We start from the raw sequence: 15,265 nt of genomic DNA, 5'->3' as shown, positions 1-15,265 counted from the left end.
CCTAAACTGGTCCAGGAGGGAGGACTTGGAGGCATCATTGTTTTGTTTCCCTAAATAGACCTTTGACCATATATGCGAGGCACTGAGCTATAAGAACACAACACAACACAACACAACACACACACACACACACGCACGCACACACACTTTTTTTTTTAACCATGCCCCTTTCCCCCAGAACCAGCTCTTTTGCTTACCTCCCTTCTTCTTGTAAATTAAGGTGCTTATGGGATCAGGAGAGGGGTTGGGACCAGAGTGAGAGAACGCTAATGTGGCTTGGCCACTGGGAAACGACTGGCAAGGACTGAATTGGGTTGGGAGAATAATTGGAGAGCCAACAGAAGTGGAGAATTGACTCTAGATATTTGAATGTCAGATTTTGTAAAGAAGGAAATGTATTATATATATGAATTATTTAAAGTATAGAACACCTAATGCTCATGGACTGCAGTGGTCTCATTCCCAGACAAGTAAGTGGGAGTTCCAGTCCTGCCTTTCTCACAGGGGACTCAGATAACATCCTTTTTTTTTTTTTTTAAGCATGGAAAGTAATATATATCTCCTTCTTTTTCTATGAGGTTCCTAGCCTTTACCAATATGCTGTTTCATAATGTGGTGTTTTCCTTGCAGGGAATCCAGTATTTATGTTCACTCCAAGACCTGAATTTATATTATAACAACATTCCTTCATTAGTGGAAGTGTCCCGTCTGCAACCTTTACCCTTCCTCAAAGAACTGGATTTGAGACTTAATCCTGTTGTAAGGAAAGATACAGATTATAGGCTCTTTGCTGTATACACACTACAAACTCTGGAGAAACTAGGTAAGACCTTCTTTCTCTGTTCCTTTCCCCAGAATCTTACTTTAAATCAGCTGCCCCTTAACCTTTTGGATGTTGGCCCAAAGTGTACGCTGGCAGGATATATTTGTTTATTAGTCAATATTTATGTAACTCTTTTGTGTTGGCAGGATGTATGACGAGTTCTTTTATTGTTTATTCAATGACAGTCTATGATTTTATCAGTTACTTCCAGCTTTAGTTTTCTTCAGTTGATGGTTTCACCACCCCTTCCTCCTCAACACAAAATTTCCAGGTTGAGAATTGTTTTTCCAGGTGCCCCAACTTTGCAACTGTATTAGCAATAGAAAGCTAATACAATAATTCTTTGGGGCTTAGTTGGCAAGAAACAAGAAATATTCCTTCAAATGAGCTGGTCTGTATTTTCTTATTATTTTACTTTATTTATTTATTTATGAGGCAGGGTCAAGTGATCCTCCCATCTTAGTCTCCCAAGTAGCTGAGACTATAGGCACGCACCACCACAGCCAGCTAATTTTTGTATTTTTTGTAGAGATGGGGTTTTACCATGTTGCCCAGGCTGGACTTAAAATTTTATTGTTGGCCGGGCGCGGTGGCTCAAGCCTGTAATCCCAGCACTTTGGGAGGCCGAGGCGGGTGGATCACAAGGTCAAGAGATCGAGACCATCCTGGTCAACATGGTGAAACCCCGTCTCTACTAAAAATACAAAAAATTAGCTGGGCATGGTGGCGCGTGCCTGTAATCCCAGCTACTCAGGAGGCTGAGGCAGGAGAATTGCTTGAACCCAGGAGGCGGAGGTTGCGGTGAGCAGAGATCGCGCCATTGCACTCCAGTCTGGGTAACAAGAGTGAAACTCCGTCTCAAAAAAAAAAAAAAAAAAAAAAAAATTTATTGTTGAGTATACGTTTCTTATTGATACAAAATTGGATTTCACATGGCCCTGGGAAAGTCATTGTAGGGAAACTAAGTAAACTCTTTCAGACAATGGTATGACTTTCAGTCCTAACTTTAGGTCTTTGAATTGTTTGCTGCTGCAAGCTCTGCTTTCCTGAAGGGTAGCTACAACTGTGAGGGAGTGGTCGCTATGGCTCCCTGTAGTCTCCCTGAGTTACTGCCTGCTCCAGTGACAACATAATAGCATTATTGTGTGACCTGTCTCTAACACTGTCAAGATGAGACTGGTCTTAATTTTTCCTCTCTGAATATGGTTTTCTGATTAACTACTAGTTATGGTTACACCAAAAAAAGAAACATGCTCAGACCATGGTTTTTGCCTCCAGATGACCGAGCTGTACGTGAAGGTGAGAGAAAAGCTGCCAAGCTACATTTTAGTCAGTTGGGCAACAGTGGAAATTTTCTTTTAGAGGTGGAAAAAAGGTAAGAAGATTCTTTACAAGATTCTTAAGTTTGGTTCTGGATATAGGACATAGTGAATTCCTGCTTAGCTTTCTTCATTTTCCAGCAGAAATTTCCCACAAATTATAAGAATCCTCAGAACAGGAATAAAAGTATCTATTCTGCAAACTGAGATTTATCTGGGATGATCATCTGGTCCTTAGTGGTTACATTCTTGTTTTCTTGAACTATTGAGTCTGCTTTGGGTATAATTGTAAATTCTCTAAAGTTGTTGCTCACAGGTAGGATACTATGAGATTACTTATCCCCATAAATGCTTACCAACTCTTTCTTGGTAGAGTTATCAATCAGTTTGTGATCTTTTCCTATTGAATTAGGATTACATTATCATGGGCAAGATCGTTAGAGATAAATTTGTTAAAGGAAGGGAAGAGAAGCATTTCTCTTCAAAATAAGAAGTGAACAAACCTTGAGGCTCTAAAATTTCTGAATGGTAGCTTTGTCCATTTTTTGTTACTAAAATCCTATCAAAAGAAGGAAACATTGTCTTCTATCCTCAGACCTATACTTTTTAAAAAGTAGCTTTATTATTTTAAAAAAATAGATAGCAGTCCATTACAATTTTAATAATACAGTAAAGTACGCTGAAAAAAGTCAAAATTACTTCATATCCTGCAATTGAGAGTTCACTATTAGTAATGTTTGGTATACATCCTTCCAAATATCCTTGTACTATAGTCACATATAGATGTATCTATTAGTATTTTTTTCTGATGACAAAGTTAATACATGGTTATTGTTGAGAATTTGGAAAGTACAGAAAAAAACACAAGAGATAAAATAATTCATAATCCTACTATTCAGAAAGAAACATTATATTCTGATAAATATCTTTTTTTTTTTTTTGAGACAGAGTCTCACTTTGTCACCCAGGCTGGAGTACAGTGGCACAATCTTGGCTCACTACAGCCTCCACCTCCTGGATTCAAGTGATTCTCCTGCCTCAGCCTCCTGTGTAGCTGGGATTATAGGTGCACACCACTACCTAGCTTCCCATTTTTAAGTTAACGAGATATCATGAACATGTCCCCACAACATTATTCTTATATTCTTCTCAAGAATAATTCTTTTGTTTGTTTATTGCTTTTACCTCTACTACTAGAACATAAACTCCATGAGAACAAGGATCTGTTGGTCTTGCTTATTACAGTATTCCTAGTTGCTAGAACCATGTCTGGAATACAGATGTTGCTAAGAAATAATATGATGAATGATGAATGAATGAAGTCAATGCCTGTTGGTCTGAGATCCTTTCCTTTTCCAGTGACTTTGCTGTCTCTGCTCTGATCCATTATATATTTTATAGTGTAGCCTTCAGTGAACATTCTTAGTTTCCTATTTTTTAAAATCAGATTTATTGAGGTTACTTTGCATAAAATATTCACTCTTTAGAGAAAAAATGAATGCTTCTAAAACATTGTGTTTTATATATATATATATATATATATATATATATATATATATATTTTTTTTTTTTTTTTTTTTTTTTTTTTTTTTTTAGCACAGAGTCTTGCTCTGTCACCAGGCGCCAGGCTGGAGTGCAGTGGCGCGATCCTGGCTCACTGCAACCTCCCAGTTTCAAGCAATTCTCCTGCCTCAGCCTCCCGAGTAGCTGGGACTACAGGCAAACGCCACCATGTCTGCTCATTTTTGTATTTTTTTATTTTTTAGTAGAGACAGGGTTTCACCATGTTGGCCATGATGGTCTCGATCTCTTGACCTTGTGCTTTGTCTGCTTTGGATTCCCAAAGTGCTGGGATTACAGGTGTGAGCCACCGCACCCGGCCTATGTTATATATTTTATGGATTAATTCCTATTTTAAATGCATTGGGTATTATTTACTACAAAAATACAGATATTAATTAATGTATAACAGAATAAACTTTCTAATATAGCAAATAATTAATTCCATCATTTATCTGTTTAGTTACCATAAAAAGATTGTAAAACTGGAAGCAAAATGTTACTCAAATACCCTGTGTTACTATTAATATCTTATAAGTTCTCTAACCTTGGGTGAAGTTTTTTTTGTAAACCTTTCTGAGTCCCAGTTCCCCCACCTATAAATGGAGATAATAACCAGCAGGGGGCCTTTTATGATTAAATGAAATGGTGATTGTAAAGCATCTGGTACATAGAGTCTAGGCTTCGTGTACTTACTGTACTACCCAACGTACCTACCTGCCTTTCTTGGCTGTTTTTCTAACTAATGGCTATAGTTGTCTCCTCTATAATTCTTGCTAACAGAACCTTCCCTTCTGTGTCCTAACTATGAGTGTTTTAATTCAAAAGAAATTATTCTACTCCCTCAATTCAGATCTAAGTTTGTATCAAGAAAACAGAGTATCTAAGTTTTAAATCTTCTGGGTTTCACACTTTACAAGCTGAACTATGTAGTGTCCTCTCATATTTCCCAGTATAAATATTACTTTTTAAAAAAACAAAGTATGGCTTTAACAGAATTATTTGTGAAAGATAATTTTTTTTATTTCTCCTGAGATGGGAGTCTCGTTCTGTCATCCAGGCTGGAGTACAGTGGTGCAGTCTTGGCTCACTGCCATCTCCACCTCCCGGGTTCAAGGAATTCTCCTGCCTCAGCCTCCCGAGTAGCTGGGACTACAGGTGCATGCCACCACGCCTGGCTAATTTTTGTATTTTTAGTAGAGACTAAAATTGTATTTGTTTTTTTTTTTTTTTGGTTGTTTTTTTTTTTTGTATTTGTATTTTTATCAGAGACTAAAATTTTTAGTTTCGCCATGTTGGCCAGGCTGGTCTTAAACTCCTGACCTCATGATCTGCCCGCCTTGACCTCCCAAAGTTCTGGGATTAGAGGTATGAGCCACTGCACCCACCTGAAACAATTAAATTAATATATTCTAGAGCATTTGAGAAAAATCTGGGCTGGGTGCAGTGGCTCATGCCTGTAATCCCAGCACTTTGGGAGGCCGAAGTGGGCAGATCATGAGGTCAGGAGTTTGAGACCAGCCTGGCCAACACGGTGAAACTTCATCTCTACTAAAATTATAAAAAATTACCTGGATGTGGTGGTACGCGCCTGTAATCCCAGCTACTGGGGGGCTGAGACAGAAAAATCGCTTAAACCCAGGAGGCGGAGGTTTCAGTGAGCTGAGATTGCATCACTGCACTCCAGCCTGGGTGACGGAGGGAGACTTTGCTTCAAAAAAAAGAAAAAGAAAAAGAGAAATCTTAACACCATAAACTGTTTTCTAAACAGCATTTACTGGTGATCTCAGAACCCTTTTTTTAAAAAAAATTTTAAATAAATTATTCTATGTGGGCAGCTCTAGGGAGAAGACAATGAAAAACTGTGTAACAGATGAATGCTGTGTATCAAAAGTCAGTGCTAATGTTGACAGCAGGATTGAAATTGGTAAGTTTTCTCTCTGTGATTATAATATGATTAAAACATCAGTTATCTCAGCTGTCATAGCCAATATAAGATGAAGACACATAGTTGAGAAAGAACAGATTTGAAGCAAGCACAGGTTTACTGGCTGTGTTTTTCTTCCACCCTCTCATTGCCAGAAGAACCTTACAGAGCAGGTCTAACCCAGAGCCCATCAAAGCACAAGCTATACTTGGAAAGTTCAATTTCATTTACATCACTTTACATCGTTAGTATACCCAGAAAATTACATTACATCAGTGATTGATTTCATTAGTCAGAGACTGGCAACTCATTTGCATACATGCAGCTTACCCTGGGCTTCCTGGGCTACCCACCCAAGAACCTTTGCAGCTGTGGAATCTCTTGTGTTTGGGATACATTCCTGGGGAATGTTTACTATACTGTAAATACAATTGATAAGCCAGTATGATTAAAGTGGTTATGCCAGGCTGAGTGTAGTGGCTCATGCCTGTAATCCCAGCACTTTGGGAGGCCGAGGCGGGCAGATTACCTGAAATCGGGAGTTTGAGACCAGTCTGACCAACAGGGAAAAACCCTGTCTCTCTACTAAAAATACAAAATTAGCCAGGCATGGTGGTGCATGTCTTGCAATCCCAGCTACTTGGGAGGTTGAGGCATGAGAATCGCTTGAACCCAGGAGGTGGAGGTTGCAGGGAACTGAAATTGCACCATTGCAGTCCAGCCTGGGCAACAAGAGTGAAACTCCATCTCAAAAATAAATAAATAAATAAATAATAAAGTGGTTATGCCACAGGCTGGAAGAAAGCTTTCCACTAGAGAAGTTGCATCCAGTGAATCATTGTGGATTAGCTTGGCACTGTCAGATAAATCAAGTGACCTGCCAGGCGCGGTGGCTCAAGCCTGTAATCCCAGCACTTTGGGAGGCCGAGGCGGGTGGATCACGAGGTCGAGAGTTCGAGACCATCCTGGTCGACATGGTGAAACCCCGTCTCTACTAAAAATACAAAAAATCAGCTGGGCATGGTGGCGTGTGCCTGTAATCCCAGCTACTTAGGAGGCTGAGGCAGGAGAATTGCCTGAACCCAGGAGGCGGAGGTTGCGGTGAGCCGAGATTGCGCCATTGCACTCCAGCCTGGGTAACAAGAGCGAAACTCCGTCTCAAAAAAAAAAAAAAAAAAAAAAAAAAATCAAGTGACCTTTTACTTGAGAAAATGTTCTTTGGTCTCAGTGCTTCTTCCCTTGGAAAGATCTAGTGAATTATACACTAACTCTGAAAATCAATTCCTAAAAGCTCAGCAATAACTTTAGTAGATTGACTCTACACTGTAGTTTAGACATTAGGATTTTCAGTTTATAACATAGATTTTATTTTCCTGATTTCTTATCATTTATTGACAAATCATTTTTACTGTGTTTTGTGAAAAAAATAAGACACAGGCCAGGCACAGTGGCTCACACCTGTAATCCCAGCACTTTGGGAGGCTGAGATGGGTGGATCATTTGTGGCCAGGAATTCAAGACCTTCCTGGCCAACATGGTAAAACCCCCTCTCTACTAAAAATATAAAAAGTAGCCAGGCGTGGTGGCACACACTTGTAATCCCAGCTACTTGGGTGGTTGAGGCACAAGACTTGATTGATCCTGGGAGATGGAGGTTGCAGTGAACCAAGATCATGCCACCGCACTCCAGCTTGGTTGACAGAGTGAGACTCTGTCTCAAAAAACAAATAAAAAGACATAATGAGGTGTGATTTTAATGTTCATTTCTTGGATATCCCAGTACATATAAATATTGGAAGTATGGATTATTTCATTTTAAATAGCATTTTTAATATTTTAAAATTGACACAATTTTATTTTAATAATTTTGGAAAAGACTGAAAAGCATGAAAAACAACAGTTTAGTCACTCATAAGCCCATCCCCTAAAAAGAATCCTTTTGTATGCAGGGTTCCTTGGTATACTGCCTTTGGTATACAGCCTAGTCTTTTTTTCTAGGTACAGGCATTTATATATCCATTTCCAGTCAGAGAAAAATACACTAAGGCATAATTTGACAGCATCTTTTTGTATGAGCTGAATTAGACTTCATTTATGCCTTATTACTTCATTAACACATTTAAAAAGTCTGAAAGTGCACTGTCTCTTCTAAGAACAAACTGTTTTGCTAGAGGGCCCATTTCTAAAGGTTCTTAGAAGCTCCAGCTGTTCCCTGGATTTTTTTTTTAATATAAAATTTATTTTGCTGCTTTGAAACGTTAAGGAGCTTTTTTTTTCACCAAAAATTATGTTTGTGCTAGATTCCCTGGAGAGTGTTGCCAGTAAGCACTGTTGGTAATCCAATATGATCAAAGTGGTTATGCCATGTTAATGGCCATGCCACAGGCTAGGAGAAAACTTTCTGGAGAACATCTCCCACTAGCTCAGTTGTTCACAGTGGTGTTTTCCTACCAATCATTTCAAATGGGCAAATGAGCCTCCACTATGTTGGATCTTCCTCTTAGTCTCCTAACCACATAATCTGACTCTTTGAAAGGTTCCTCTCTAGGCCGGGCGCAGTGGCTCAAGCCTGTAATCCCAGCACTTTGGGAGGCCGAGGCGGGTGGATCACGAGGTCAAGAGATCGAGACCATCCTGGTCAACATGGTGAAATCCCGTCTCTACTAAAAATACAAAACATTAGCTGGGCATGGTGACACATGCCTGTAATCCCAGCTACTCAGGAGGCTGAGGCAGGAGAATTGCCGGAACCCAGGAGGCGGAGGTTGCGGTGAGCCGAGATCGCGCCATTGCACTCCAGCCTGGGTAACAAGAGCGAAACTCCGTCTCAAAAAAAAAAAAAAAAAAAAAAAAAGAAAGGTTCCTCTCTCTCTTCCCATATCCCCAGAATAGGCATACCTAGGCTATATCTTCAGACTCCCCTATTTTTTTTTTTTTTTTTTTTTTTTTTTTTTTTTTTTTTTTGAGACAGAGTTTCGCTCTTGTTACCCAGGCTGGAGTGCAATGGCGTGATCTCGGCTCACCGCAACCTCCGCCTCCTGGGTTCAGGCAATTCTCCTGCCTCCGCCTTCTGAGTAGCTGGGATTACAGGCACGCACCACCATGCCCAGCTAATTTTTTGTATTTTTAGTAGAGACGGGGTTTCACCATGTTGACCAGGATGGTCTCGATCTCTTGACCTCGTGATCCACCCGCCTCGGCCTCCCAAAGTGCTGGGATTACAGGCTTGAGCCACCGCGCCCGGCCAGACTCCCCTATTTTTTATCTACTCTTTGCCCCTATTGATCTCATGTATTTTAAGGCTTTATTTATAAATACATCAATTTTTATTTTATTTTATTTTTTGAGGCAGATCTCATTCTGTTGCCCAGGCGAGAGTACAGTGGTGCAATCTCAGCTCACTGCAACCTCTGCCTCCTGGGCTCAAGCCATCCTCCCACTTCAACCTCCCGAGTAGGTGGGACTATGGATGTGTGCCACCATGCCCAGCTAAGTTTTGTATTTTTTTGTAGAGAGGGGTTTTGTCATGTTGCCCAGGCTGATTTTGAACTCCTGAGCTCAAGCTATTTGCTCTCCTCAGCCTCCCAAAGTGCTAGGATTATAGGTGTGAGCCACTGTGCCCAGCCTGTTTTATTTATTTATATTTATTTTATATTATTTCCTCATATCTTAAATATATTGGTCTAGCTTTGACAACTGGCACCAGTCTCTCTGCACCAGGCTCATATTTCTGTTGACCAACTAGTAATATATACTTGGAATCAATACTGTTTAACTTTCTGAACATGTCCAAAGCTAAACATGTCCAAAATAACCCCCAAAACAAACAAACAAATGAGCCCCTCTCCCCCAGATCTAAACAGCTCTTAGGGTTTCATCAATGTTACCACAACTTACCCATCACCCTGACCCAGAATCATGTTGGGATTTGATGCTGCTACTCCTCTGGGCTGAATGTTCCTGCCCTATACTATGATCCAAATTGACGAACCATCCTTTCCTTTTTTTTTTTTTTTTTTTCTGAGACAGGGTCTCACTCTGTCACCCAGGCTGTAGTGCAGTGGCGGGATCTCAGCTCACTGCCACCTCCACTTCCCTAGGTGGCAGAGCTGGGAGTCAAACTCTGGTCCATCTGTCATCAAAGTCCTCTTAACTGTTACATGATACTGCTTCCCAGTCTCTTCCTCCTTCAATTCATTTTGAACTTTGCTGCCAGATTAATTCTTTTAAAACACAGCTGTGATAATTCATTATGCTTGCCTGCTCAAAAACTTTTCTGGCTCCCACTCCCCTACTAAATTAAGCCTAAATTCCTTTACTTGTCATATAAGACTCTCCTAAGGTCTTTGCTAAAGACCTTTGCTAAAAATATAAAAAGTAGCCAGGTGTGGTGGCACACACTTGTAATTCCAGCTACTTGGGTGATTGAGGGGTTTTTGAGGGTTCTTGAGTAGAGAGGGGGTTTTACCATGTTGACCAGGAAGGTTTATCTGTAATTTGTCTCTTCAGCCTAAACTGAAATCCTGTCTTTTGTTTATCAGCTACAATGTCCAATACTCAATCACACCACTCCTTCCTCCCTAAATAGTCTTTCTTTCTCCCTCCTCTGCCCCATACTGCTGCTATCCCTCTGCTCGTAATGCTTTACTCAAATCCTACCCAAAGCCCATCCATTTTAGTGAAACTTTTGTTTTGTTTTGTTTTGTTTTTTGAGATGGAGTCTTGCTCTGTTGCCCAGGCTGGAGTTCAATGGTGCGATCTCGGCTCACTGCAACCTCCGCCTCCCAGGTGCAAGCAATTCTCATGCCTCAGCCTCCCAAGCAGCTGGGATTACAGATGTGCACCACCGCATCTAGCCAATTTTTGTATTTGTAGTAGAAATGGGGTTTCACCATGTTGGCCAGGCTGGTCTCAAATTCCTGACCTTAGGTAATCCACTCACCTTGGCTTCCCAAAGTGTTGGGATTACAGGTGTGAGCCACCACGGCCAGCTGAAATTTTTTTTTTTTTTTTTTTTTTTTTTTAGACAGAGTCTCACTCAGTTGCTCAGGCTGGAGTGCAGTGGTGCCGTCTCGGCTTATTGCAACCTCCGCTTCCCAGATTCAAGCAATTGTCATGCCTCAGCCTCTGAGTACCTGGGATTACAGGTGTGCACTGCCAGGCCCAGCTAATTTTTGTGTTTTTAGTAGAGACGGGTTTTTACCATGTTGGCCAGGCTGGTCTGGAACTCCCGACATCAAGTGATCCACCCACCTGGGCCTCCCAAAGTGCTGGGATTACAGATGTGAGCCACTGCATCTGGCCAATAATCTGATTTTTAAAACATACTTTATTTTTTAGAACAGTTTTAGACTCAAAGAAAAACTGAGCAGACAGTAGAGTTCCCATATACCCTACTAGCACACAGGTACAGCCTCCCCGACTATGAACATCCTGCCCCAGAGTGATACATTTGTTACAATCAGGTAAACCTGTACTGAAACACTGAAGTCCATAGTTTACATTAGGTTTCACTCTTGGTGGTACATTCTATGGGTTTGATGAACGTATAATGACATGTATCTACCATTGTAGTATCATACAAAAATAGCTTCACTGCCCTGTGAATTCTCTGTGCTCGCCTATTCATTCTTTCATCCTCTGTAATCCCTGGCAACCACTGATCTTTTTACTGTCTCCATAGTATTGCTTTTTCCAGAATGTCATGTAGTTGGAATCATTCAGTATGTGGACTTTCAGATTGTCTTCTTTCACTTAGCAATATACACTTAAGTTTCTTCCATGCCTTTTCATGGCTTGACAGTACACTTCTTCTTAGTGCTGAATAATATTTTATTGTCTGGATGTACCACAGTTTATTTTTTTTTTTCTTTTTTTTCTTTTTTTTTGTAGACTAGGGTAAAAATCATTCGGGATGATGAGCTGGTGATCAGTAGTAGTATATAGGGTAGGTAGGCAGGCCTCTTGGGGCCACAAGGTTGTGCCACTCAGCTCTCCTTTCTTTTTTTTTTAAAAAAAAAAAAAGAATAAAGAAGAGGAAGAAAGAGAAAGAGGAAGAAGGAGAGAGGATGGGGGTATTGCTTTATTGCCCGGGCTAGAATGCAGTCCAAATATGGGTATGCCTATAATTGTCCTTAATAATGGAGACATGAAAGAAAATGAGGGAAGAGAATAGCAAACAAGGAGCCAACCAAAATTTCTTTTAAACTTCTAAGTTGATATGATGTGGTACTGATAAGAGTGTATATTTTGTATATTTAAAGTGCAGAGTTCTATAAATGTTAATTACATTTACTTGTTCCAGATCTGAGTTCAAGTCCTGAATATCATTGTTAATTTTCTGTCTCATTGATCTGTCTAATATTAATGTTGAAGTCTCCCACTATTATTATGTGGGAGTCTAAGTCTCTTTATAAGTCTTGTATGTCTGCGTATTCCTGTATTGGGTGCGTATGTATTTAGGATCTTTAGCTCTTCTTGTTGTTGCATTGATCCTTTTATCATTATATAATGTCCTTCTTTGCTTCTTTTGATCTTTGTTGCTTAATTGTAACTTCTGCTTTTTATTTATTTATTTTAGCTCTCTGTTTGGTTGGTAAATCTTTCTCCATCCCTTGTTTGGAGTCTTTGTGTATCCTCGAATGTGAGATGGATCTGGATGCAGCATACTGATGGGTTTTAGTTTTTTATTCAAATTGCCTGTCTTTGGATTGGGGGATTTAGTCAATTTAAATTTAGAATTAATAATAATATATGTGAGTTTAATACTGCCATTAGCTGGCTATTTTGTCCATTAGTTGATGTAAATTCTTCATTATATTGATGCTCTTTTTGATGATTTTTTTAGAAAGGCTGATACTGTTTGTTCCTTTCATATGTGTAGTGGTTCTTTCAGAAGCTCTTGTAAAGCAGGCCTGGTGGTGATGAAATCTCTGAGTGCTTGCTTATTCACAAAAAACTTTATTTTTCCTTCACATGTGAAGCTTAGTTTGGCTGGATGTGAAATTCTGGGTTGAAAGTTCATTTCTTTAAGGATGTTGAATATTGGCCCCCACTCTCTTCTGGCTTGTAGGGTTTCTGCTGAGAGATCTGCTGTAAGTCTGATAGGCTTCCCTTTGTGGGTAACCTGACCTTTCTCTCTGGCTGCCCTTAGTATTTTCTCCTTCATTTCAACCCTGGTGAATCTGACAATTATGTGCCTTGGAGTTGCTCTTCTTGAGGAATATCTCTGTGGTGTTCGCTGTATTACCTGGAGTTGAATATTATCCTGTCTTACTAGGCTGGGAAAATTTTCCTGAATAATGTCCTGAAGCGTATTTTCCAGCTTGGATTCATTCTCTTCGTCACATTCAGGTACACCTATCAAGCGTAGATTAGGTCTTTTCACATAGTCCCATATTTCTTGGAGACTTTGCTCGTTCCTTTGTATCCTTTTTTCTCTAATCTTGTCTTCTTGTTTTATTTCATTGAGTTGGTCTTCGACCTCTGATATCCTTTCTTCTACTTGATCAATTCGGCTGTTAAAACTTGTGCATACTTCACGAAGTTCTCCTATTGTGTTTTTCAGCTCCATCAATTCACTTATATTCCTCTCTAAATTGTGTATTCTTGTTAACATTTCGTCAAATCTTTTTTCAAAGTTCTTAGTTGCTTTAGATTGGGTTAAAACAAGTTCTTTTAATTCACAGAAGTTTCTCATTATCCACATTTTGAAGCCTGCTTCTGTAATTGGAACACACTCGTTCTCCATCAAGCCTTGTTCCGTTGCTGATGAGGAACTGTGATCCCCCGCTGAGGGAGAGGCGTTCTGATCTTGGGCATTCTCAGCCTTTTTTGGCCGTTTTCCTCCCTTCGTTATAAATTTATCCATCTGTGGTCTTTGAATTCACCGTCTTTGTAATTAGGTTTCTGAGTGGACGTCCAACTTACTGATTCTCAGCGCTGAAATCTGAGCAACCCACTGCACCGACCAAATCAGCGGCGTTAAGATTAATGGTGCTTTTCCGACTCTGCACCAAGAACCGTCGCTCCAAGGCGCCGGCAAAACCGCCTCGCCGGTCACAAGAGTCGCGCTGGCGACCCGTGGGGCTCCTCCGCTGGGAATCTCCTGGTGCGTGAGCAACAAGAATTCATGTGAAGGTGTGGCGTCCTCTCATTCTTTGCGCTTTCAGTGGGAGCTACAATCCCGAGCTGCTAGTGATCAGCCATCTTGGATCCGTACCACAGTTTATTTATCTACTCACCCACTGAAAGACATCTTGGTTGCTTCCAAGTTTTGCCAATTATGACTAGAGCTGTTATAAACAACCTTGTGCAGGTTTTTGTGTGGGCATAAGTTTTCAACTCATTTGGGTAATTACCAAAGAACATGATTGCTGGATCATATAACAGTATGTTGAGCTTTGTAAGAAACTGCCAAATTGTTCCAATATAATCTTTTAAAGATGTCTTTATATACTGAGTTTAGTTTCTTAAATTGTAGTTTCTCAAACTGGACTACTATTCTCAGAGTTTATTAGAACATTGAGCTTAAGAAACACTGATGTGCCTGGTGACATGCTATAGAAGCCCAGTGTGTGGTGGGGCAGTGGAGAAAGGTTTTATGGCAGATAGGGAAACAAAGCCATCAGACCTTACAGGCTGGAGAGCAATGGGATGGCCTGATAAGAGGAGCAGCACATATTTGTTGGTGAGGTTGGTGTGAATTACTGTGAAGAAGTGGTAAGGAGCATGGTAAGTTGTGAAGAAAGCCATGTGTCGGTGTGGTTTGGTTGGAAGGTTTATGTTGGGTAAAAGGTCGATTCTGGAGAACAATTAATACCTTACTAAGAATAATTTACATTTGTCCTTTAGGTACTAGTTGAAAAGGACCTAATTCACTCATTTAGCCAGTTCTCCTTACATTTAAATAGAGCCCTACCTAAAATATACTGATCTTATTCTAAAATAACAAGGAAAAATTCACCACAGCCAACCTCAGTGGCTCATTCCTGTGTCTAGCAGATGTGTCAAGATCTTTATAACTCATTGAAATCCATCCTATTTCAACATGTTGATCCATGTCATCTCTTCCTTTAGTCATAATGGAGTTTTGGCTGAATAAAAATTAGCTTGGAAGACCAAAGCCTTCTCAAAATAGTCACGTAAAACAAGATAGTTCATTTCTCTCTCATACAGAAAACTAGATGTTGACAATCTAGAACTGTCATGGGGAAAGTTCTAAGAGGAGAATAATGAATATGGGAGTAGGGCAGTTAGCAATCTCTGCCAGTGGAAATGAGAGCAATTTAGCAAAGAAGTGCATGTCTACTGGGCAAATCCTATGTTAGGGGCTAAGCAGACAAGGAAATGATTAAAATAGTGTCACATCTTTACATAGTCTGGAGAGTATTTATTACAGCTAATTAAGTCACAAGCAGGCTTCACTGTGGGACAAGAGCTCCACTGTGGCAGAGATACAGAGGGATGTTCGAGGAAAGGTGGTTGCAGTTAGTACTCATTGCAGGCCTGGGAAAAGGCTACACAAGAGCAGAAACACTTCAGTTGGGCATTCAAATAGAATTCAGCGGGCATAGTTGAGGGAAAAATGCATTCAATGTAGAGGGAAAAGCAACAGATCAGGAAATTGACTCAGCT

The 15,265-nt window shown here is 40.2% G+C and overlaps 1 protein-coding gene across 1 annotated transcript in view; it reads left to right on the top strand.

Annotated features, from left to right (window-relative positions):
- The window catches only part of LRRC36 (leucine rich repeat containing 36), a 55,498-nt gene that overhangs the window by 15,067 nt on the left and 25,166 nt on the right, over positions 1-15,265 (top strand). The window contains exons 3-5 of the mRNA XM_010346780.3: positions 631-823; positions 2,102-2,198; positions 5,541-5,629. Coding sequence (XP_010345082.2) covers positions 631-823; positions 2,102-2,198; positions 5,541-5,629 — 379 coding nt within the window. The remainder of the gene's footprint in view (positions 1-630; positions 824-2,101; positions 2,199-5,540; positions 5,630-15,265) is intronic.

The sequence above is a fragment of the Saimiri boliviensis genome, chromosome 1 (assembly GCF_048565385.1).
Source record: "Saimiri boliviensis isolate mSaiBol1 chromosome 1, mSaiBol1.pri, whole genome shotgun sequence".
Taxonomy (NCBI): domain Eukaryota; kingdom Metazoa; phylum Chordata; class Mammalia; order Primates; family Cebidae; genus Saimiri; species Saimiri boliviensis.
Note: the sequence above shows the minus strand (reverse complement) of the source record. Positions and strands in the feature narration are given on the sequence as shown.